Below are 23,575 nucleotides of genomic sequence, written 5' to 3' on the forward strand. Positions count from 1 at the left end.
ACGCAGCCCGGGGGGCGGGGGCTGACGCGGCTCTGGCCCAGCCTCTCGGCGCGGGGGCCTCTGCACATCGGGGGGCGCCTCCCCGGGCAGGTCCAGGCGGCTCGGGGCCATCGGGTGCGGGGGGTGGCGCGGGGGCCAGGCTGCCTGCAGGGTCTCCGGAATCGGGGCAAGGGCAGGGCCCCCACACGCTGGCGGCCACCTCGCAGCCCCCCGGGGGGTTTGCCGCCCCGACCGCGGGCCCTGGGCTGGAAGCCCGCCCGGGCAGTGGGCAGGTGAGAACCCAGTGCGGGCAGCGCACGGCGTCCAGCTCGGGGGCCCGAGTCCCCATCACGCGGCCTGACACGCGTTCCCCGGGGAGCTGCCTCTGGGCCCTGGCACTGCCCCACACGTGGGCATCACCTCACAGGAGCCACTTTTCCCCTCAAAGGGCCCGGCAGCCCCTGCACCCACGGGCTCCGCGGGGGCCCGGCCTCCCGGCCACGGCGGACACAGGGGCCGAGGCTCTGCTGGAGCACGGAGCGGGCGGGAGGCAGGGCCAGGGAGGACCGCACCGTCCCTCCTTCCCCAAAGCCCACAGCCCGCCCACCCTCCTGGAGCCCTGGGAGGTCGCCCTCCCTCGTCCCTCCCGCGACCCCGACCCCTGGCTGCACCCGCAGCGCTCGACTGCGCCCCTATGCTCGCCCCCTTCGAGCTCTCTCCAGTTTAAACAAAGCAAGAGCACGACCCGGTTTCTGTTTCTTTCATTTTCTTTTTGGTCTTTTTGGTCTTTAAAGTGACAGAAAGGAGAGAGGAGCCAGGCTGCGTTCCTTCTGGAGTCTCAACGTGCTCCACGTGGCGCCGTCGCAGGCCCGTGGCCCGGGGAGCCCCCGCGGGGGGCCCTGACGGCGGTGCTGGGCGCCCGGCGGGACCCCACTTTGGGAGGAATGCAGGGAGGCGGGGCCCCTGGTTCTCAAGTGCACGGAAACCCCGGGGTGCCCGCCCGCCCCTCCGCGGCGCCCGGTGCAGGCGCGCAGCAAGCCCGTCGTCGCGGGGCTCCTGGAACTTCACAAGCCAGAGCTGACGTGTGGGGAGGGAGGAGCCGCGGTGCTCCTGGGCTCTGTGCTCCTCCCTGGGGCACCCGGAAGCAGGCCGGCCAGAAGGCACGCGGGGTCCCTCGGGCAGAACAGGGTGTGGAGGGGACCCCCGAAGTCAGAGGCTCCAGGACGGCGGGGCCCTCATCGTCGACGACCTTGAGGAAACAGAGAGGGAAAGAGGTCACCTCGGGCCAGGGCCGGTGGACAGGCCCTGGGGTCCGAGCACCGGGTCGGGCGCCCACTGGGGGTCTTCTGAGCCAGGCTCCAGGCTCCTCGGGCTCCGTGCCTCCCCGGGGCCCTCGCCACCCCGGCGTCCCACCTCCCAGGCAGGGCCCCCGACCTGCGCCCCACCTGTGTCCACCCGCCTCCGCAGGACCCTGAGTTTCCCAGAGAAAGGTGCGGGATCCGACTAATTGGAAGTCCAGACCCCGGGGCTCTCCGTGAGGGGCCTGCTGTTCTAGATCTTTCCGGCCACTCCTGGCCTGGCGGGCTATGTACATGGCCCTGGGCTCACGGCTCAGAGGGACCCCCGAGTGTCACCGTCAGGGTGTGGGACTGATGCCCCGCTGCAGACACATGCCCTCCTGGTTCGGGGAACCTCTGGGGTTGGGGGCAGACCCTCCCATAAGCAACCCTCCCCTGGTTGGTGGGCAGTTGAGCTTCAGCCCTGCTTCTCCGTGCGTCCCCACCTCCCAGGGGACCACCCAGGGCTCCAGACGGTCATCCCTGGGCAGGCGGCCCCGGTCGTGGGGCAGACGGGCCCTCAGCCCAGTGTCCCAACGGCCACCCGCCCTCGGACACAGCAGCCAAGCCTGCAGGACGGGAGCCCCCGCCCCAGTCCACTCCAGCGGCCTGGACGCCGCAGGATCAGCCACGACGTGTGAGGCCGCAGCGGTTTGGGGAGTCTGTTCACGCAGCGGTCGGACGCCGTGCCTGAGGCCCCGGGAGACCGAGGAGGAATAAGTGATAAGAATATAAAAACTAAGCAGCCAGAAAACGAGGCAGATTCAATTCAGAGCAGAGCAGGGCAGACAGGAGACGCTCCTGCCGATGGCGCACGGGCCGCACCTGTCCCCCGCGGAGCCCCCGGCTGGCGCTCGTGTGCGTGTGGCGGGGGCACGGGGCTCCGCGTTCGTCTCCGCTGGAAGCAGCGTCCTGACGACGCCCCGGATGACAATCACGGAATAAGAGACGGCGCGCAAGCGCATCATTGAGGCCGAGGGAGACGAGGTCTCCCGTCACTGGGCCGCGACCACGCGAGCATACGCACCACGGACACGGATAAATCTTAAATGAAAAGAACTGGGTCCCGGAGCGCCTGTCGCGGGAAGTGAAGACAAAGCCTCCCTCCACTTACACATAATAAAACCCCGACACAGAGCCCCCCCGACCGCAGCCCCGCTCCACTGCCCGAGCCCTCGGGGGGGACAGATGGGGTGCAAGCCCGCGGGTGCCTGGGAGGAGCCCGACCCCAAAGCAACCCTGTGCGGGGGCTGAGGCTGCGTGGAGGGGGCGAGGCCCCCCTGTGGTGTCACCAAGGTAGGGGCACACGCCCTGTCCAGGCCCAGACCCACGACACGTTCCTGGGGGCCCAGGAAAGCCCCGGGGACCGAGGTGCTGAGGGCACCCGCCCTCCACCTGCAAGCGGCCTGGCTGGAGGGGAGGGAGGGACTGGCCGTCCTCTGCGCCATGCACCATGGCCAGGAGTCCATCATCCTCTGCGGCTGCGGCAAACCAGAGCAGGAGGGGCAGTGGGCACAGAGGGCGTGAGGTCGGTGTGAGCACAGCCCTGGTGGTCGGGGCTCAAGGGGGGCCCAGGGCGGCTTCCCCAGGTTACTTCTATTGTGACGACCACCCTGGGGGTACCGTCACCCCCTCTCTCCTCACAGACAAGGGGCTGAGGCTCAGAGGGGCTCAGACCCTGACCGAGGTCACTCAACTCAGCTTCGAGGCCAGGATGTGAACCCACGTCCCAGGGCGGCTCCAAACCACGGAGGACACACATCTCGAAACGAGTGTCCCCCAGGGGAGCCGGTCTCTAGGAGGCCTGAGAGGGGACCCCGCGGGGCCCTGGCCTGCTGGTCGTGGACCCCCCACAGGACAGCTGGACAGCAGGCTGAGCGCCAGGAGAGGGGTGCCCCCGGGTGATCGGCCCTCTGCTGGGAACACTGCGCCCCGAGTCCAGGCCTGACCACACGCCCCGCGGGGAAGGCTGGCTGCTGGGTCCAGACCGGCTCCAGGCGGCCGGTCCTCCGAGGTGTCTGCCCTGACCTGCTCGCAGTCCCGCCCCTGGCCGGAGACCCCGACTCAGAGTCCTGAGGAAGCATCCCCCAGAACGTGCACCCAATGTCGCGGGTCACGGGAAGCTGTGCTGGGGGAGCCTCAGGGTCGCTGAGTGAGGGTGGCAGCCGCCTCCTGGAGGGGAGCTGGATGGAGTCCCAGTCCCCGTTCTACAGCCACCACCCCCCTCTGGGCAGGACAGGCCCGGGCGCGGCCAGCCGAGGACGGCAGGTTCCCACCCAAGGACCAACAGTCCCTCCTGGAGACACGTTCCCAGATCGTAGCCGACACGCCAGTACTTCAGCTCTTCTGGGGGGGGGGCAGCTGGGACCCCCAGGAGGGCCCCGTTGGGGATCCGGGCAGGGAGGGGCACGGGGGAGAGGCGGGGAGCCCCCCTGCACCAGCCGCTGGCCTCGGGGCCTCCGGGGAAGAGCAGATGCTCCTAGGAACCCGGGCGGGACGGATGGGCAGATCCCTTGCGCCCGGGGGCCCTTGTGGCCAGGAAACCCCTCGGCATGAGCACAGCCCCTGCCACCCCACCCCTTCCTCCCGCCCCCCCAGGGGGGGGACACTTGTCCCAGAGCACCCCAGCCCTGCCGTCCCTGCGGCCCCACCCAAGTCGGAAACAAAGGGAAAGGTGAGGTCACTACACAGGCCCGGGGCAGACGCAGCAAGAAAAGCCCATTTCTGGGGCTCCCTGGGTGGGGAGACACCCCACTGGCTGGGACCAGTGCAGCAGCGAGGCCGCCCCACCAGCTCCGGGGATGGGCTTCCCTGGAGTCTCTGGGGAGGCCCGGCGCCCGCGTGCACCACGGGAATGCTCCGATGGCCCCTTCCCAGGTCTGCCCCTTGCTGGCCCCACCGACTTCACGGGGCTGTGTCCCCCACGGGGCCCCGGGATCCCCACCTCCGAAGCCACCCTGCCCGCCGAGCCGCGGGCGCCCCAGTGACGGGGGGTAGCTGAACAGATGGGGTGAGCAGGGGGGCCGCCCGCCCCCACGCAGGGCCGGACGGTGGTCGCGGTGCGGGAGGCACGGCCGGCCCAGGCCCCACGACGGCGGCCGGACCCGCTGCTCTCCACACTCGGCGCAGGAGGAGGCCTGTCCCTAAACCGCAAGCCATCGGGGCAGGTGGCGGCCGAGCAGCGGCCACGTCAGGAGCGAGACCCCCGGCATCCCGGGGCAAAGCAAAGGCAGCAGCCGCTGGCCTGGCCGCGCTCACGCCCCCTCAGGTGCAGACGCCCCGCGGCGGGGAGACGCCCCCCACATGACCCAGCGCCTCCTTCGTGTCTGCCGCGCGGCCACCCCCCTCACGGCCTGACGTGCCCCGGGCGACCCAAGGGCCCCAGCACCTGGTCACACGCACAGGAGCCCGGCCGCCTGGCTCTGTCCCTCCGCGTGGCCACACCCTCAACCCTGCTGGGACCAGTGTGGCCTTGGCTGTGGCCCCCGGGCGACCCCACCCTGCAGGACGGGCCCCGAGGTTCCTGTAGCCTCGTACGTGCAGGCTGCACCAGAAACCCTGCCCGGGCTGGAGACCCGCGGCCCAGGGAAGTGGGGGTGCAGCCCCGTCCCCCCCCCCACACTCAGACCCGGCAGGAGGCCTTGGTCACGCCCACGGAAGCCACGGCGCCCAGGAACGCCAGCGTCGGAAATGCCGCCCTCCAGAATGCGGCTGGAAGACGGACGTCTGAAGTCCCATTTCCCCAGAATCCAGAGGGTTTCCACGGGGAGAGGCCGCGGGGAGAGGCCAGGTCGCGGCGATCTGGGACCCTCAGAAATGTGCGCAGAATCACGAAACATGCACCAAAATGTAAACGACAGGAACATGTCACCATGGAAAGTTCAGCCAAATCAATGACCCTGTGCTTTGAGGTCACGGCGACGGCAGAGAGAGGAACCGCGTCGATGCCTTTGGCGGCAGACTCCGAGGCACAGGAGGGCCAGGCCCCGGGGTCGGGGAGACCTACGGGGAGCCTCGCGGGGTCCCCGCTCATCACCCACGGGGGACGCTAGCGGTGTGGTCAGTCTGAAGGCATCACGCGTGTGACGCGTCCCCCGTATGTGAGGTAGCGGAGGCACATCACGCGTCAAACAGGCGGCGCACACGCGTTAATACACACGTTCACTTTTATGCAGAAAATTAACACGGTTGACCCTTGAGTAACGGTTACGGGGATCAGCGGCGCGACCCCCCGATGCCCCAAGACCCACGGGTCACTTCAACTCCCCCGGAGCGTAACTACCAACAGCCCCCCGTTGGCCGAAGCCTGACCGACGGCGTCGCCGCTTCACACGTGCTCCGTTCGCTGTCCTAGGACAGAGGCGGCCCGAGCAGAGGAGAGGTCGCTGACGACACGCCAGGAGGCGCGATGTCATCTCCACAGACATTCTCGGTTCTGCCGCGAGTTTACGGAAGAGCCGCGAACGGTGAGCGGGCAGGTCAACCCCGTGTTGGTCGGAGCTCGAGTCCACGGAGGTCTCACGAAGAACCCAGATTTTCAGCGTAAGAGACCGGAAACGCAGCTCTAACAGCGAAGAAGTGAGGACGCTGCACTGGAAAAACCAGTCACAGGGTCGCGATCCGCTTCTAAAGGGCTTCGCAGGTCTGCGGCCGGGAAGGTTCCGCGTGGCCGGGAGCAGCGGGCAAGCCCGGGGAGGACCCGGACCCCGGGGGCTGGCCGGGCCCGTGAAATGCCCCCTGTGAGCCGGAACCCCGAGGTGGGCCCAGCGCACCTGCCGAACACCCCGCGGGGATGCGACCGCACGGGCACCGGGCGGCAGGGAGTGGGGGTCGCGGAAGGACCCGGAGTGCGTGTGACGCGCACAGGGACAGAGCCCCCGGTCCCGCCCTCGTCCTGTTAAGACTGCGGCTCAGAGTCCTGGGTGACCGGTGTCCCCGCGGGATCACTAAGGACGGGACGGGGTCGCGGGGCCCACAACGGACAGCTGCCCTGCGACGGGGTGCAGAGTGTGGGTCCTTGTCCGCGGGCTCTCGGGCCTCGGAGCCGGGGCGGATGCCGGGGCCGGGGGTGCAGAGGCCGGGGGGCCCGGGGGCGCGTGTTCAGGGCGGCACAGAATCCGTGAAACCAGGGCAAAGTGCCCTGTTCCGCCCGGCAGGGTCTCCCCAGGGAGGGGCTGCACCTGCCCGATGGCGCCCTCGCCCCCGCCCGGAAGCCCCTCGCCCGGGCCCTGGTGCCGGGAGGCAGCCGCCAACACCCCGAGTCTCCCAGCAGCGCTCCTGCCGCCCCCGGCACCCCGGGCACTGCCGGAGGAGGTGGCAGGGACGGCGCTGGCAGCGGGAGGCGGGTCGGGGCCTGGGCGCCCACGGCAGGCGCGGAATTACAGGCCTTCGCTTCCTTCGGGAACAAAATAATTACAAGCTGCACAGAGGACCTGAGTCCCCTGAAAGCAGCGCAGGAAGTCGGCCGAGAGCCACGTCTTCAGGAGCGGAAGCACCTTGTTATTTAGACTCTGGAGAGAGAAAAGCCGGTTCGGCGCCCGCGGCTCAAGGACCCTGCTCCCAAAGGGAGACCCCGCAGGAAGGTGAAACCGTGGGCGCCGCCCCACCAGTAAGCTCCCCGCCTCCCCGGGGCAACCTCGCCTCCCCAGGCGACAGCAACTGCAAGAGGCCACAGCCAGCAGCCCGGGGCTTCGGGGTTCGGGGTGCGAGCTGGCCCTGCCGGGGGGACCTCCACGTCCCGGGAGAAGCGAGCACCCCGAAGCTAAAAGGGCAAAGCGGCCCCAACGCGGCCCGGACCCACGGCCCCTGTGCACAGCCCCCCGGCAGGGCAGCGGACCCTTCTGGAAGGACGATCCCTCCCTAGCGCTCGCCCCCGCAGGGTCCAGTCCACCTCACCGCCAGCTGAGCCCTCCCTGAGCCCAGCCGGCCCCCGTGGAAGAGGACGGCAGCCCGAGCGGGGTGCACACGCGGGCCCCTAAACCATCTGCTGGGCAGATGGGAGGAGGCGGGGATGGAGGGCGCCCCGCAGGTCAGGCCCCCACCCTGGGGCCAAGCGATTGCACGGGGACTCGGATGAGGATCCGCGGGGTCACCCGTGCGGCCGCCCGGGGTCCCCGCGGGAGGGGGGCAGAGGGGGCCCCCCACCACAGAGGTGGAGGGCAGGGTGATGCCCACACCAGCCCCAGCCTCTGGGGGCCGCCAGGGACTGGAAGGAGCCCCCGGAGCCTCCCGCGGGGGCACAGCCCGGAGACCCCTCGAGTGTGCGGTCCGGCCCCCAGACCAGGAGAACAAACTTCCTTCAGGCGGGCGGCCGTTCGGGTGGGCGGCACTCAGGGCAGCGCTGGGAACCCAAGGGCGACCAGCGACACAGGACCCCAGCCCCGGGCGGCTGCCCGCTAGCACCGCGAGGGGGCGGCTGCGTGACCCCAAAAAGCTCCTGCCCTCCAAACCCCCCACTGAGGCAGGGCGGGAAGCGCTGGGCCGCGGCCCTCCCAGCTCACGGGGATTGGGTGAGGCGGGGAGGCGGGCGCCAGAGCCCCCACCTGGCCCCGGTGCAGCCCCGCCCACGCCCCCCCCCACTGCCCAGGACAGGCCCCGGCTCCGAGGGCGGCGCAGGGGGTGCCGTGGGGGCTCCCGGGACAGCTGGGGGCCGCTCGGGCTGCTCCGGATGCCCGTGGGTAACAGCGCCCCCACGGGCCAGCCTCCGCATGGGGCCTGCGGGCAGGACCAGGCCCATCCCATGGGCGCACCTGCCCCCCCCCCCCCGTTCCCCTGAGCACTGGACCCAGAGTCACCTCCCAGCCAAGACTCAGGCACCCAGACCCCAGCCAGCTGGGGCCGCAGTGGGGGCCACCGTGGTCCCCACGCTCCAGGAGCCAACACCCAGCACCCCTGGGTCGGCCCCTCTGGGGCTCAGACCCCTGCTCCCCGCTTCACCCTGCCCCCCATCGGCTCCCCATCCTGGCCTCAGCGTCTGTCCTGCCATCTCTCGCCTGCTGACCCACGAACGGGGCCATGCACCCCCTGCCTAACACGCCCCGTGCTGCCCTTTGCTCTCAGGACAAGGCCGTCCGGCCTCCACCCCCCACGCCCGTCTGCCTTCTCCCCCACCCCGGATCGTGCAGGCTTCCTTCTGCCACAGGCCACAGGCACTCGCCCTCTTTCACTTAGGACGCTCACCCCCCAGCCTATTAGCTCATGATCAGCTCACCGTTCGCGCTCAGCCATATGTCACCTCTTCCAGGAAGCCTTCCCGGATCCCCAGTCCAGGTCAGCTTCCTCGCCAGATGCTCGCTGTGGGGCCCTCGTCCCTTCTCAGCACGTTCCTGTGTGTGATTATGCACAAATGTGGGCGCTGGGATTCACGGGGTGAGGCCCGCGGTGTCCCCCATCTAGTGGAGCTCTCAGCCCTCGGGGGCGGGACGCCAGCCTCAGGAGGAGCTGCCATCACCTGCCAGGTTGGGGGACTGGCCCCGCGCTCCTGGATGTCCCTGCCCCGCCTGCAGGACCAGCCGAGCCCCCTAAGGTCGAAGTCGGGAGGAGGGTGCCTGTCCCTTCCAGCCAGGAGCTTGACCCCAGGAACGGTCGGAGACCCTGCCCCGGGGAGGAGCCCCTGTAAGAACAGCTCCCCCCACTCAGAAAGGGTGTAGGGGCCACTTCCAGCGGCGGCTGCCAACAGGTCATCACCAGGCCCCCGGGCACCCCCACCACCCAGCCCGGGAGCCGGTGCCACCGTCACTGGGAGACAGGCGGGGAGCAAGGCCCAGGGAGGCCAGGCTGCGGGGGCCAGAGCACAGGGGCCAGGGGGCAGGGCCGGGTGGCCGTGGGGCGGCCCTGGGGGTCAGCTCCGTCCTGGGGGCCCATAGCCCCAGTGCGCTGGGGGCTGTCCCTGCCGGGAGCCTCCGTGCCCAGTCCCCCGAGCCCAGCAGGTGGCTTGGTGCTTCTCCAGAATGTCCCTGGGCACCCCCTCCCCTCTCAGCCCCCAGCCCCTCTGCAAAGTGGGGTGGGAGCCCCTGGGACAAGATGCAGCGCAAGAGGGCCCTGGAAGGGCCCTGACCCCACAGCGCCTGCTGGATTCTCTGACCCCTGCTGGTTGGTGGTGCAGACGCTCCCAAGGCTGAGGGGCTCCAGGCTGTCCCCAAGTCCCAGCTGGTGACGTGACCTGCAGGACGACCTTCCCCAGCTCCAGCCCTCCCCCCAGGTACCAGCGACCACGACCCCTCCCAGCAGCCCGAGAGCCCCCTCAGCATCGGGGGAGCTTGCAGCTGACCCTGCAGCCCACGGAGCAGTCCCCTGTCTGCCTCTCAAGGAGCAGGTCAGGGGGCCGGGCCCCCAAACAGCACCCAGGAAGCAAGGACCCCCCCCCCGCCCTGCACTCGCCAACACTTGGCTGGCCTGGACCTCACAGCAGAGTTTTCGATCCTCAAAAAACAACTAAAAAGCCAATCAGGCAAAACTGCCTTGTGCTTTGGTGCTGCAACGATCCAGCTTCCCGGCTCCCCAGCTCCTGTCCCCGGGGCCAGAGACACAGAGACAGGAACAGGAAGACGGACAGAGACAGAGAGACCCAGAGGAAGGGGGGGTGGGGGGTGGAGGGAAGGGGGGAGGAGGGAGGAGACATGGGGAGGGAGGGAGGAGGGAGGAGACATGGGGAGGGAGGGGGTGGAGAGGAAGGACAGGGAGGGAGGAGGAGGGAAGAGGAGGAGAGGGGGAGGGGGAGAGAGGGGGAGGGGGGAAGGGAGGGAGCAGGCAGGGAGGAGGGGGGAGGGAGGAGCCGAGGAGAGGCCAGTCTGTGGGCGCAGCCCCTGCAGCAGTGAAACCTGTCTGGCGAGATTCTTCCCTCCTTCCCTGTAAACAGGGCGGCCCCAACCCCCAACCCCCAACCCCCCACGGGGCTGCACTCTCCAGGGGAGGGGGAGGGGAGGCTCCCTGCCCCCCAGGCCACACGCCCCGGGTGGGCCCCCTGACCCCAGTGCCGCCCTAGTAAGTACCCGCTGGGACCGGGGACCTCAAGGTCAGTCCTGAGGACACAGTGCTCCGCGTCCCCACCCCACTGCCCTGCCGACCGCCCCCGCCTGCGGGAAGGGTGCAGAGACAGAAGGGGCCTGTGAGCAGCCAGGCCTGGTCAGGGTGGCAGGGGGCGCACAGGCCGGCAGGACCCCACGGAAGGCGACACTCTGACCTCCCCCCAATCCCTCCCCAGTCAGGCGCGCCCGCCAGCCCCCCAGGTGCCCCCACTTGAGACCCTCGCTGGCTGGATGCCAGCAGGTTGGTGGCATGCCCCACCCCGACGTGACGACCCCGACGTGACACCCCCCCACGTGACGACCCGAGCTCACAGGGGCTGAGCCTGATTCAGGAGAGGACGGGCCAGTGTGGACCCCTGGGAGTCATGCAGGGCAGTGACCCGGGCTGACCCGGGAAGCAGGGGAGGGAAGGCTGGGACGGGCTTCCCAAGTACTGGCAACGACCTGCCCCGGGGGCACCCCTCCATCCTGCGACCCCCAGTACACATGGCACAGCAGTGAGGGTCACGCCAGGTGCCCCCCAAGCCCTTCCTGGCTACACATCAGCCAGCCCTGCTGAGGTCGGGGCTCGGGCTGGGGACCCTGGCACCAGGCAGGGGAGGGGCAGGGGACCAGGCGGCCCAGGTCGGCTGAAGGCCACAGAAACCAAGGCAGAGGCCCAGGTGGGGTGCAGGACCGCTGCTCTGGGCACAGCCCTGCCCCTCCTGTCGCTGCATCTGTGGGCAGGGGGACCCCACCGCACGCCCTGTCTGTGGGGGAGGGCAAGGTGGGGGGTTGGCCCCAGGAGGTCACAGCAGGGCTAGCGACCCCCTGGACACCCCTGCTGCAGCCGTCTGATGACACACAGCCAGCACCTCTCTGTCCTGGGGCCCGGGGGGTGTCTCTGCCCCCACCTCCCCGGCCGCTTCCCGAACCCCCCCACATGGTGACCACAGACACGCGCGGCCTGCTGAGGGACGGCTGCCTCCCTAAGGCCCGCGGCTGGAGAGCCTACAAGTTCTCCCGCAGGGACTTGGGGGGCCAGGCACCAGCCCAGGGACAGGCCCCAGAGCCACCCGGGGAGCCCGGAGCGCCCGCGGGTCCAGGAACCTCCCTCCTTCCTTTGTCCTGCCAAGTCAGGACCACGTGGGAACAGGACGGAGGGGACCTCGGCTCCAGTCTGGGGAGACAGGAGGGTGAGTCCCTTCCCGTCCCGAGGACCGAGCGGCCCCAGGGCACCCGGGGAGCCCCCGCCCCACACTCCCCACGACCTCCACCCTTAAACCTGCTCCTGTCTCGGGACGCATCCAAGGGTGAGCAGATCTTTCAGGGCTCGGGCCAAGGCCCCCAGACACACGCTGGCCCGGGAGGGGCGGCTCCCGCCCCGGCCCCGCGCACTCACCTGCTGGGCCGCGTTACGTCTCAAACTCCGTTAGCAGCTCCCTGATCTCGGGGGCCACGTGCTGCGCGGCGTTGGCGGCCTCCGTGATCGCCTTCCGGTACATGCCCTTCTTCTTGCGGTTAAACCTCAGTTTGAAAAACTCGGAGAAAGGCGAGAGCTTTGAAGTGGACAAGAACGACGTCGTCGGCGAGCCGAACCACGAGACTTTCGCTTCCTGCCAGGAGGGCTCCCCGTCCTCCTTCTGGCTGAGGCTGATGTCCAGGACGCGCGCGGGCCACCAAGGAAAGCCGTGAATCTTACCCCACACGATGTCCCCTACGGCCACCGTCCTCCCGTCCTCAGTCACGCACTTGGAGACGCTCTGCGTGTGCAGCCTCACCGTGAGGGGCGGCACAGTCGGCCTCGCGTCCTTGGACGAGGACCGCACAGATGCACCGTCCCCGGACGAAAGGTCGCAGGTGTCTGGTGATGTTACTTCCGAGCTGGACGACTTGGACTCGTCCAGGCTGTCGCTGCTCCATACGGACTCGCTGGCACAGTCTGCGCCCCTCCTGGGGCAGGCGGCCAGGAAGGCCAGGCTCTCGGGCCCGCGTGGACCCTGGGGACACCCTTTGAAGTCCTCGTCCTCGCCAGAGCTCCCGGAGGACGAGTCGGCAGCCCCGCCGCCCGCGGCGCCGCAGCCCGGGAGCGTCGGGGAGCCCGCCCGGGGGCCTCGCCCGCGCCCGTTGAGCGCCTCCACCAGCTCGGCCCGGTACACGGGCTCCCGCGCCCCAGCCCCCCGGCGGTGGGGCTTCAGGCGGATCTTGGGGGGCGGCAGGCCGGGGCCGGGGGGCCCGGGCCGCGTCAGCTTCAGCTTGGGGATGCAGGCGGGGGGGCGGGGGTCGTGGCCGGCACCGTGGGGGGCCTGGGACGGGCAGAAGGGCTCCAGGGACCCGTGCACGCGCGACGGGATCTCCACCACCTCGCCCTTGCCCTGCGGGGTGCTGTACGAGATCTTGATGGCCGGGCTGCGGGCCACCGGCGCCCCGTCCTCCTCCCGCCTCTCCCTCTTGCTCCTCCTCGCCGTGGCCGTGGCATCGCCGCCGCCGCCGCCGTCAGGGTCCTCGAGCTTTTGGGGCTCCCTGTCGGGGCCGGGGCCGCTGCCCCCCCTCCTGCGGGGCCGAGGGGCAGCCGGGGGGCCGGGGCTGGCCTCGGGGGGGCTCAGAGTGCTCTTGCACTTCTCACAGAGCACTTGGCGCGGCCGCAGGCGAATGGGGCTCAGGGCGAGCCGACCTGGGTCGCGGTTCCGGGACAGGCGCCGGCGGGTCCTCTTGATGGTGCGGGGCGGCGGCTGCGGGACCCACTGCCGGTAGGTGCTTCTCAGCCAGAGCGGGGGAGGGAAGGGGGCGCCTTCAAAGTACGGCGGGAACGGCGGCACGAGGGGCGGGGGCGGCTCGGGGCCGGTGGTCTCGGGGGGCCGGTCCCCGCAGGGAGGCGGCGGCGGGCCGGTCCCCAGCTGCATCGCCTCTCCGTCCTGCTCCGAGGGGGCCGGGTCGTGGCAGCCGTTGACGGGGGGGTCCTCCGGCTGGGGCAGCGGAGCCAACAGGGGCAGGCCAAAGAGGCCAGACCTGGCAGTGGGGAGACAGAAGGGGACAGTCAGACCGGGAGGACGCCGCTGCGCCCAGTCCCCACCCCTAGGGCCCTGGCGGGATCCGGGTGCCGCCTGGGGCCCAGCATCTGCAGGTGATCCGGGGTCCCGACAGGGCCAACGCCCCCACGTGATCCCAGGCAAGGTAGCCCAGGGATGCGCTCTGCAACGCCCCGTGACCAGCGCGGAGGCCACCTCCTGGGTCGCTCAGGCATGCTGTCCCCATCTCGGCCACTGCAGACCTCCCCAGACCCTGGGGTAGGCACACGGGCCCTGGAAGCCTGACAACAGAGTCTGGGGGTCTGGGGGCTGCGACATGGCCTGACTAGGCCCCGGGCAGGGCAGCTGCTCTGCGGCCAGGGGCCCTTGTCCGCCGTGTCCACCCACCCCTTCCTCCCTGAGGGAAACCCCCACACGTGCTCTCTATGGGCCTAGGACAGCCCGTCGGACCCAGGTCGCAGGGACCAGCAGAGTGTGGGGGGCCTGGGGGGGGTGGGGGGCGCAGTGGCAGCCCTGGCCCTAGGACAGGAGTCGGCTAGGAGCCCGGAGCCTTGGGCCCAGGAGCCCGCTCCCTCCTGAATGCTGAGCTGGTCCCAACTGTCCCCACTGCCCTGGGGTGGGGGTGACATCCACTCGGCTCCGCCCAGCACACCCCCGAAGGACCTCCCCTCCCGCCTGGTGCCCCCAGGCCCTGCCCTCAGACCCCAGCTCCACGAGGGCAGGGGACCAAGCAGCAACACAAGGCCGTGCGAACCACGGGAAGGGGACACGAGAGGGCAGGAGGCCCACCTCCCAGGAGGACCCACGGCCAAGGCCAAGGGTGGGACGGCACCCCCAGGGCTCCCCGCCGGGACCTGCCCCGCTAAAGGCCTGCTCTGCCCCCGGGAGGTGCTGGACCACGTGGCCCCCGTCTGGGCACCTGGCGAGGTGAGGGGGTTGGTGTAGAAAGTCAGTGGTCAGAGAACCTTCCAGAGCGGACGGCGGGCCACCCCCGAGCCCCTGTGCGGAGCGTAGCTGCATCTAACTCATGAGGGGCCCTCGGCGCCGCAGGAAAGCGTCCACACTGCTCCCAACGGCCGAGAGCAGGCCCGTCCTCCGCCCCCGGCTCCAGCGGCGAGCGCGCGTGACTTCGAGACACACGTGACGTGATCTTCGAGATCGCTTCCGCTAAAAGCTGTTGTTCTGGAAGCGCGAAGGCAGACTTCCGCCAAGTTACGAGAGCCGAGGCGCAGGCACGGCGCGTTGGTCCTCACCCTCCACTTGGAACCTGACCAGGGTAGAAACGACTGACGCTCCGCTTTCCCGGTCCCCACGATTTCCCCGTTTGCTGTGTTCCAGAAGAGCCCAGCGCCAGGGCCGGGAGCCGGGCACGGAGGGCACGGGACGCCGGGGCGCTGCCTCCCCCGGTCGGTGCCCGCGGTCATGACGTCCGTGAATTAACGAAGACGGCGGATGTCCCCGCGCGAACATGGCCCGTCCTCGTTTAGTCCAAGTTCGCGGTAAAGCTGGGAACCACGGTTTCCCTCCTTCCCATCAGGTTCTCGTGTGCTTGTGGCCACGCCCGGAATCTGGAGTCCTCGCGGGGGCCTGCGGGGTCGGGGCTCACTCCTCTTCGTGACCAGAGTCCAGCAAACACAGGTCCGTGGCCACCGGCCCCCGGCGCGGCCGCCCTGTAACCTGTAGCCGTAGCCGGGACCGAGGGAGGAGGGCGAGCGGGGGCCGCGGGGGGCCGCGGGGGGCCGCGGGGCCAGCGTGGGAGGGGCTTCTGCTCTGGTGGGGGAGCGGCCAGGATGAGCACCCCATCCCCTCCCCGTTCTCCACGGGCCTGATCGGGGTGACCAAGGGCGCCGAGTCCCGGCCGCACGCGCTCAGCTTCCTGTGCTCAGCAATCCTGGGAAGCCGGGACCGGACGGCCTGCACGCCAGGACGAGCGGAGACTCTTGGGGACCATGGGTGACAACAGGACCCCGGGTCGTGCCCTCACCTGGCCCTGGGTGCCCAGACCGCACGGCCCCAACCGTCACCACCAGTTTTTGTGAGTGAGGACTGACGGGCGCACAGCCACGCGCTGGTGCCGGGACGACCGCTGGCTGCCCGCCCCCCCCACCCCGCTGCTGTGGCCCCGCTGAGCAGCCCGGCAGATGCGGTGCGGATGCCAGGCCCCAGGTCGTCCCCGAGCAGCAATCCACGGGCAGTCCGCGGGGGTCCAGGTGGGGAGACCAGCCCCGTGGTCATGCGGGCAGGTGCATCCCCAAACCTCCCCGAGTGCCCCGGCATCACGGCGCAGCCTGCACCCCACACCTCGTCAGCCCTGCTTCTTCCCCCCGACCGGCTCCGCCACCAGCAAGCGCAGGATTCTGAGCACTGACCGCACGTGCTCACACCGAGGCACATGCGTGGGCACGCACACACGTGTACACACGCACGCATTCACACGGGCACGCCTGCACCTGTGCACACACGCACACAGGCACGCTTGTATACACATACTCGCACTCACACGGGCACGCGCACACACTCACCCTGACCTCCTGGGCCAGCGTGCTCACTGCCCCTTGCTGTTAGGGGTGTTGGGATCCCTCCTTGAACCCGTGGGACCCCAGGAAGGGGCCTCAAATGAAGGGGTGCTGGACCACCCCGGGCAGCCATGGTGCCCCTGTCAGACAGTGATGCCCAGAAGACACAAGGTGTGAACAGCCCCCCAAGGAGCCCCTTATGGGGCAGCCTCACCCTTGGGAGGGCACCTGGAAGGCCAGAAAGTCATCCAGGCCGCCTGGCCCCTCCCGAGTGGGCACCTGGGTTGAGGGTGAGGAACAGAGCACCCCGAGTGCCCTCCATGGGCGTGACACAGGGCCACAGTGATGGCTGCAAGGCCTCCAAGAGGAGACCCCGTAGGCAGGTCTGTAGACCAAGGGGATCCCACAGACGCGGAGGGGTGTGCACACCAGGCAGGATCCACACCCCCGGGCCCGGGAAGGCTGCTCCCAGGCCCCCCAGCCCACCTCTGGCCTACCTTTACTCAGACCATGAATGGGGCTTCACTCTACCCTCCCCTCATCTGCATCCCCACTGCCCCCCCCCACGCTGCTGGGAACCAGTGCACACCCGCTCCTGAGACCCCTGCCCTGCTCCCAATCCCAGCCCCGTGCCAGCCTGCCATGCCCGCTGGGGCCCAGGGCACCCCAAGAGCAAAACCCCCGGGCAGCCCTCTTCCCGTCACCCTGAACCCAACCCAACCCACCCTGAACCTGAACCTAAACCAACACATCTTCGGCCCAGGACCCTCCTCGGCAGGCGCCCATGCGCGGATGGCACCCTTGGGCACCCACACCGGGGTCTCTGCAGCACCCTCTCCCTGAAGGCAGGTGGGGCAGGTGGGGCGGGGAAGGCCCCGAAGCTGGGGCCCAGGGGGTTGCCCCATTGTGGCGCACGCACCCCTCAGGGAGTCCCTGCCTGTCTAGTAGAGTCACAGGCCCTTGGCCAGACACCCAGGCCCTGGCCGGCGCCGGAGCTCGGAGGCAGGACCCTGGGCACAGGTGGGTCAGGCGCTGACCCCTCCCTGCCCCGCAGCTCACACGGGGCACCAGCTGGGCTCCACGGAGCGCTCGGAGCCCCGGCCCGGGGCCTCCCCATGTCAGGCCTGCGCCGGGCACCACGGCGACGACCGGAGGCCCCGTGACTCTGGCACCGCGGCGGCCACACTTCCTTCCCAGAGGCGCCCTGCCCAGGCCACACCCACAGCTGCCTGGTGGGTAAACAGCGGCCAGGGAACGGCTCCCTCCCCGGGCGTCCCGGCCCAGACCTCCTGCCAGGCAGGGCCACTCCCCACTGACGGGGGACAGGGGCTGGGGGAGGCCGGGCCCTGGGGGCGGGGGGGCTGAGCTCACAGGACCGCACAGGCCGCTGTCCCAGGAGGGATCGCAGCCCCCGGGCCCCCGCGAGGCGACCCCAACTGGACTCCGGGGCATGCGGCGCGACACCACCCTGGTCTGCGGCTCGCCCACGGGGCCCTGCCCCTCCGTGAGGCCAAGCTGTGCTGACACTGGCCCCGGCCCAGGCCCAGAGGCCCCGGGCAGCCCGGCACCGCCCCACAGGTGATCCCGCAGGCCCTGGCAGGCGAGCGGCCTGGGGCGGCCCTGCAGCCAGAGACGCGGCCGGCCAGGCCCAGGCGAGGGACCCAGGCCCCCGCTGTCCTGTCCCCCGCCGCACTGGGGTCCTCGCTGTCCCCCGGCCCAGTACGAGGACGGAGCTGCGTGTGGGCAGGGGCCTGGGGACGGGGGGGCCAGGCTGCCCAAGGGCTCTACGCAGGAAGCAGGGCCCTTGAAGCCGACCTCTCAGCCCGGGTCCTTGGGGAGCTGGGGGAGGGCACACGGCTGCAGCGCCCAGGCACCGCTGGGGACACGCAGAGCCCAGGAGGCTCTCGGGGGGGCCAGACCCCAGAGCAGTGTCGCTCGTCCCCAGAGGGTCCCCGCTCTGCCCAAGGCCGGGCCCTCTGCAGGGCCACGGGGCCGGGAGAAGCCGCCTGGCAGGCAGCCTTGGCAGGAGCCCCGCGGCCCGGCCTCCGCTCACCCACCCCCCCGAGGTCTCACCCGTGCAACCAGCTCAGCAAACCCCCGGAGCAGCCAGGCCTGAGCTGGCCCGCGGCCAGGAGGAGCCGGCCGGCCGCCTGCCAGAGCTCCCGGCCTCCCCTGCGGCCTCCCGGCTCTGCGGCCTCGGGACCCGAGTGGCTGTGGAACGTGACAGCGGCCTCTCAGCCAGCCGGGGCCACGTCTGCCCTGGACCCCCTCCTCGTCCTCCCGCAGGGACAGGCCACCCGGGGTCCAGGGAAGAGGTGACGACCGGCTTCTGGAGCAGGGACAGCGCAGGGGCCCCTCCCAGGTGCCCGCAGGCCCGAGTCCAGACCCCTGCTCTCCCACAGGCAGCAGCCCCAAGCCCCGCGGGAAGGGCAGGCCTCCCCGTGCCCCTGGGCCCACCTCTGCCCAGGGAGCCAGGGAGAACAGCTTGGGGGGGCACAGCCTGGACACCCGGGCGGCCGCTTGTCCAGGGCCACACACGGGAGGTGCCCCTCCCCCACGACAGACCCCGGATCTGCGGGACAGGCCATGGGGCCAGGCTGGCACATCCGGCCCCTGACTCCTGGGCTCAGAGGTTTAACCGCCGCCGGCATCACCCCAGCGGATGATGGGATGCGTGGACCGCATCCCTGTGTCTGCTCTGCGATGGCTACCGCTGCCCACGCCCCGCGTCACCCCGTGCTGGCCAGGTCCCCTGAGTGGCAGCTGCCTACAGCTACGGATCACGCCAGCCTGTGACTCACTGGGCACCTTGCTCTCGGCCCCCCTGGCTCCCCGAGGTCAGGGAGGCTTTGCCCGGTAGGACCTGGAACAGGTGTCCATCCTTATCTGTCCAGGGAACCTCCCCAGGACCAGCCATTAGTGGCCGAACCTCCATCCTGGACGACGGGTGCGCCTGGGAGGGAGCGAGCCTGCTCTCCTGCCCGGGGACCGGCCTGCTGGGATTCTTGACTGGCTGGCTCCAGAAGCTGGAGTCCCACCCTCCTGGGGTGGGGTGTGGGTCACAGAGGCCAGAAGCCTCGTGTGGGTATGGCACCCTGGATGACTCACAACTGGGGAAGTTTGAAAAACACCAGCTCGGAGATGAAGGCTGGGGGCCTTCGGCTCGGTCACTCCTGCTGCCCATGAGACCATCCCTTCCCCACTCTGGGCCCTGCTGTCCTGGGGCCACGCCCCAACCAGGGCCACCCCACTTGGGGGTCCTCAACCAGAGAGGTACCCCCAAACCACCCACAGAACAATGTCCACACCCCTGGCACCCCAGCCTGAAGAGTCGGAGCCTGTGGGGTCAAGGCAGGCCTGGGCCACCTGTGCCTCGTAGGGAGACAGGAGGGGTCACGCACAGCACGACACCTGGGACTCGGCCCAGGTACGCAGTAGGTAGTGAACGCAGGTGAAGGCATGAGGGCGGGCACCCAGAGCTGAGGATCTTCCCTCAGATCACAAGGCAGCTTGGCAGCGGGTTCAGGTCTCGGGTGGGAGGGGGCTGGGCACCCGGTCTGGCAGCTGCACGCGCTGAGACCTGGGGGGGGGTCTTCTCCTCTTGTGAATGTTTGGGGGAGGGAACCTGCCCCCCAGAGTGCCAAGGGACAGGGCGTGTCACCCCCCAAAGGCACAGTGAGCAAGCCCGCTGGGCCCTGATTGGGGGGAGAGAAGGGGACCGGCTCGAAGGCCCTGCCCTGGGGCTGCTCCATTCCTGCGGGAGACCCCGACAAGGATTCGCCGCGAGGCGGGCCCCCCGGGCCTCCGCGTCTGCGCACCAGCTCTGGAGGCCGCTGATAAATGGCAGTTCCTGGCACGTGCTTGGCACACACCAGGGCACGCCGACAGCTGCGGCCTGGCTGCCCCGAACACACCCCGCACAGCCCCACTGTCCTGGACGCGCAGGCTCCCAGAGGTGGGTCGGCGCGTGCAACCGGAGCTCCCAGCAGCTCGTCTCGGCTGGGCAGTGCCCACACCCGGGTGGGGGGCTCCACCGCCAGGCCGGCCAGGCCACTGTCCCACACGGGGAGGGGGTGCGGGCACTGAGGGAACGGGCCTTGGGAAGGCCCCGGACCCTGCGGCCCCAAACACCCGGGCCAGGTTGTAGGCGGCCAGCAGAGCCCACCTGATGGCCGGGCCACAAATGGGAGCACCCAACTCTTAATATCGTGGGCCGAGGTCAGAAGAGAGGACGACACCAGAGGGGGCAGGCGAAGCGGGGATGGGGGTGGGCAGGGCTGTTTGGGGACCAAGCCCTGGGGGGCTGCACAGAGAGCCACTGCGGACTGAGGCCCTGGCTCCGTGGGTGGCTCTGGTTACAGCCGAGCGTGGCCGTGGCAGGGGTGACGCCCAGGAGTGCATGGCTGCCAGCTCGCATGCCGGGATCCCAGCCTGGCCTGCTTCCTTCCACGAGGGGGTGGGGGCGTGGAGAGGGTGTTGGTCTGCAACCTGGCTTAGCTGCAGGCTGGGGAGGGGGCGGCGGGTGTTGGAGGATCGGGGGGCCACGGCCTCCCCTGTGCTGGGCTGGGGAGCCCAGAGAGCAGATGGGGGGCCCTCCCTGCCCCTGACACACACACTCAGGAGCAGGAACAGGCCCCGGCTGGCCGTCCTGCCTGGCGGGGGAAGTGGTGGCCACCAGCGGCGGGAGACCTTGGGCACCGCAGGGCGCAGGCTTGGCAGCCTCGGGGTGGCCCTGCGGCAGCCCCCTGCCCCCCACCCCGACCTGCCAGGGTGGGGCAGGGCCACTGTCGCCGTCACCGGGGAGGCCGCATGTGGGGTCACATGACTGTGCCTAAATGGCTTCTGGCACATCTCAGGAAGAGATGGTGCCAGCGGGGTAACTGTTGAGTGATGGTCTTCCTGCCACGTCCGCGAGGCTGCAGGGAAATCTGGGTTCCACGGAGGGAAAAAGTTGGGCCTCTGCGCGGAGCCGGTGGGGAGCTCAGGCCGGCGGAGCCCAGACATTAGCCCTGATTAATGCCTAATCATTTGTCTGCGCGACAGCTCAGGGCCATGTGACTCGGTATCCAGGAGACTCTTCCTGCCGCGGTCCCTGCAGTGGGCGCAGGTGCCTCCCCGGCGGCCCCGCCGGCGCCCCCCCCCCCCGCCCCCCGCCCCAGGCCCGGCCCTGCCCGGCGCCCCCGGCCCCGCCGCCCCATCGTCCGGCCCCGGAGCCCGGGACCCGCACCCGCTCCGGGCGCCCCGCGCGTCCCCCCCGCGGGCGACAGCCCCGAAAACAGCCGGTTCCACGGTGCGCGGTGCGTGGACAAAGAGAAGTGCGTTAGGCAGGGCGGGCGCGCGGGTCGGGGCCAGGGACCCCGGACCCCGGACCCCGGACCCCCCGGACCCCCCGGACCCCGGACCCCCGGACCCCCGGCCCCCCGGACCCCCGATCCCCCGGCCCCCCGGCCCCCCGATCCCCCGGCCCCCCGGACCCCGGCCCCCCCCGCTCCGGGCCCGCGCCCCCCCCCGCTCGGAGCCCGTCCGAGCGCCCCGGCCCCCCCCGCCCGCGCTCACTTCCTCGTGCAGTCCAGCAGGACCCCGGCGAAGCGGCGCCCCCCGCAGCTCGCCGTGACCAGCAGCGCGCCGGGGGCGACCTGCTCCACCCGCGCCGGCAGCCGGCAGCCCGCCCGCGGCTCCATGCTCCGCCGCCGGCCCGCGCCCCCGCCCCCGCCCCGCCGCCGGGTCAGCCCGCGCGTGACGCCGCCCGCCGGCCGCATGACGTCACAAAGCTCCGCTCGGGGCGGCCCCGCGGGCGGCGGGCGGGGGCGCGGGGCACCGGCCGGGGGCGGGGCGGGGCGGGGGGCGGGCGCGCTCCGCGGACCCGGGGCAGGGCCGGGCGCTCCCCCGGGCCCCCCGCCCCCCGCCCGCCCCCCCCGGGCCCCCCCGCCCCCCGCCCGCCCCCCCCCGGGCCTCCCGCCCCGGGCCAGCGCCCCCCGCGCCCCCGCCACGCGACACGGGGCCAGCGCTGCGACCCCCCCCGCCCCCCCCCGCCCCGACCCACGGCCCCGCCAGGGCGCCCTCGGGCTCGGGAGCTGCGCGGGCCGCGGGGTTGCCCTGACGACCCGGACGCCGCCAGGCCCCGCCCCGCCCCGCCCCGCCCCGGCCCGCCCCGCCCCGCCCCGCCCCGGCCCGCCCCGCCCCGCCCCGGCCCGGCCCTGCCGCCACCCCCGGCGCCGCTGCGGACGCTCCTCGCTCCTCGGGGCCGGGCAGCCCCCACCTTCCGGGCGGAGGACCCAGGCCCTGGGGGCCGGGCTCGCCGTGGGGTCCAGCCACCTCCACCAGGCCCCTCGGCCCGGCCCCGCAGGCAGCGGCCCCGCCCCGGAGCTGCCAGGGCTGACCCTGGGGCAGCGAGGCCAGGCCCCCGCCTGCTCGCACGGTGCCAGGGGAGCCCCAGACCCCCCCGGCGCCGGCGCCAACTCCGTGCACCAGGTCGCTGGGGCTCGAGCCAGCTCCGGGCCGCTGGGGACAGGACAGGCCTGAGCCGCCCGTGTGTGCCCGGGCCCGCGTGTGCACGGAGGGGCTGCGGGAGTGAGCGGCAGCACCGGGGCGGAGGGGCCCACGGCGGCTGGGGCAGGGCAGGGCAGGGCAGGGCAGGGCAGGGCAGGGCAGCAGTGCTGGGTGCTAGGGCCGCGGGAATGTGGTGAGGTACGAGGCTCCTGGGGCCACTCCCGGCGACGGGACAGCCAGCAAGGGTTTGCTGGGGCAGGGAGGGGCCCGCAGAGGGCGCAGAGGGTGTGCAGACCCCCCCCCACACCACCAAGTCGAGAACAGGTGTGAAGAGGAGACCCCACCGGCTGTGTGCTCTGTCCGGTCAGAAACCCAAGGCAGGACACAGGAATCTGCAGCAGGACTCAGACTTGCAATTTATTTTTTATTTTTATTTTTATTGTTTTTTTATTTATGAATTAATTTTTATTGGTGTTCAATTTACCAACATACAGAAAAACACCCAGTGCTCATCAAGTGCCCCCCTCAGTGCCCGTCACCCAGTCAGCCCCACCCCCCGCCCTCCTCCCCTTCCACCACCCCTAGTTCGTTTCCCAGAGTTAGGAGTCTTCATGTTCTGTCTCCCTTCCTGGTATTTCCCACCCATTTCTTCTCCCTTCCCTTATATTCCCTTTCACTATTATTTATATTCCCCAAATGAATGAGAACATACACTGTTTGTCCTTGATTTGCAATTTAAAGAGTGACGCTCTAGGGCTCCCCCTGCCCTCGCCCCTCCCCAGACCATCCCTCCCAGCCCAGCCAACTCCCGGGCTCCCCACCCAGGGCTTCCCCACCACAGTCTCCGATTACAATGCAGTTATCCTTAGGAAGGGGCGCTGACTCCTTCCTGACCAGGGCCCACCCTACACACACCAATGAGCCAGCCCCCCATGGCAGGTTCTAGAGAGCAGGGCCCCAGGCGGCGGGGCTGAGGGCGGCTGCACCCTGTGAGCTGCCCACACACGCCTAGTGGGGCCCAGTGGGGCCCCAGAGGAGCTGTGCAGTGGCCGCTGCTATGGGAAGACGGGCCGGAGCCGCCTCCCCCGGTCTATGGACTTTGTCCCTGAAGCCTCTGCTTTCTGCCGCGGGCACTACGGCCTCCACCGGGCCTACCCAGCGCCCAGCCCTTGGCCTGGCCTGCCTGGGGCACCAGATGGCAGGGTAGTGGCATGAAGTGG

At 70.7% G+C, this 23,575-nt stretch overlaps 1 protein-coding gene across 4 annotated transcripts; it reads right to left on the reverse strand.

Moving 5' to 3' along the window:
- Window positions 1–728: 728 nt before the first annotated feature.
- On the reverse strand, window positions 729–21,589 carry PWWP2B (PWWP domain containing 2B). Of its 4 annotated transcripts, none has more exons than XR_005986022.1 (4): window positions 21,423–21,589; window positions 11,724–13,330; window positions 8,527–8,641; window positions 729–1,228 (listed from the first exon to the last, which is right to left on the reverse strand). XR_005986022.1 is itself a non-coding variant. In XM_041743640.1 (3 exons), exons 1-2 carry the CDS (start codon window positions 21,545–21,547, stop codon window positions 11,737–11,739), a joined length of 1,719 nt encoding a protein of 572 aa, XP_041599574.1. In that variant the 5' UTR covers window positions 21,548–21,589; the 3' UTR covers window positions 729–1,228; window positions 11,724–11,736. The 4 variants fall into 4 exon arrangements, 1 of the variants encoding a protein (XP_041599574.1); XR_005986024.1 differs by lacking the exon at window positions 21,423–21,589 and adding an exon at window positions 14,316–21,281; XR_005986023.1 differs by lacking the exon at window positions 21,423–21,589 and adding an exon at window positions 14,270–21,280.
- Between the last annotated feature and the right edge of the window lie 1,986 nt (window positions 21,590–23,575).

This window comes from Vulpes lagopus, chromosome 2 (genome assembly GCF_018345385.1).
Source record: "Vulpes lagopus strain Blue_001 chromosome 2, ASM1834538v1, whole genome shotgun sequence".
Taxonomy (NCBI): domain Eukaryota; kingdom Metazoa; phylum Chordata; class Mammalia; order Carnivora; family Canidae; genus Vulpes; species Vulpes lagopus.

Bases quoted from the DNA above. Each gene is read 5' to 3' on its own strand.
- PWWP2B (XM_041743640.1), bottom strand. From the start codon at position 21,547: ATGGAGCCGCGGGCGGGCTGCCGGCTGCCGGCGCGGGTGGAGCAGGTC. The intron at 13,331-21,422 runs GTGAGCGCGGGC...CCCCACTGCCAG, and splicing joins CTGCTGGACTGCACGAGGAA to GTCTGGCCTCTTTGGCCTGC.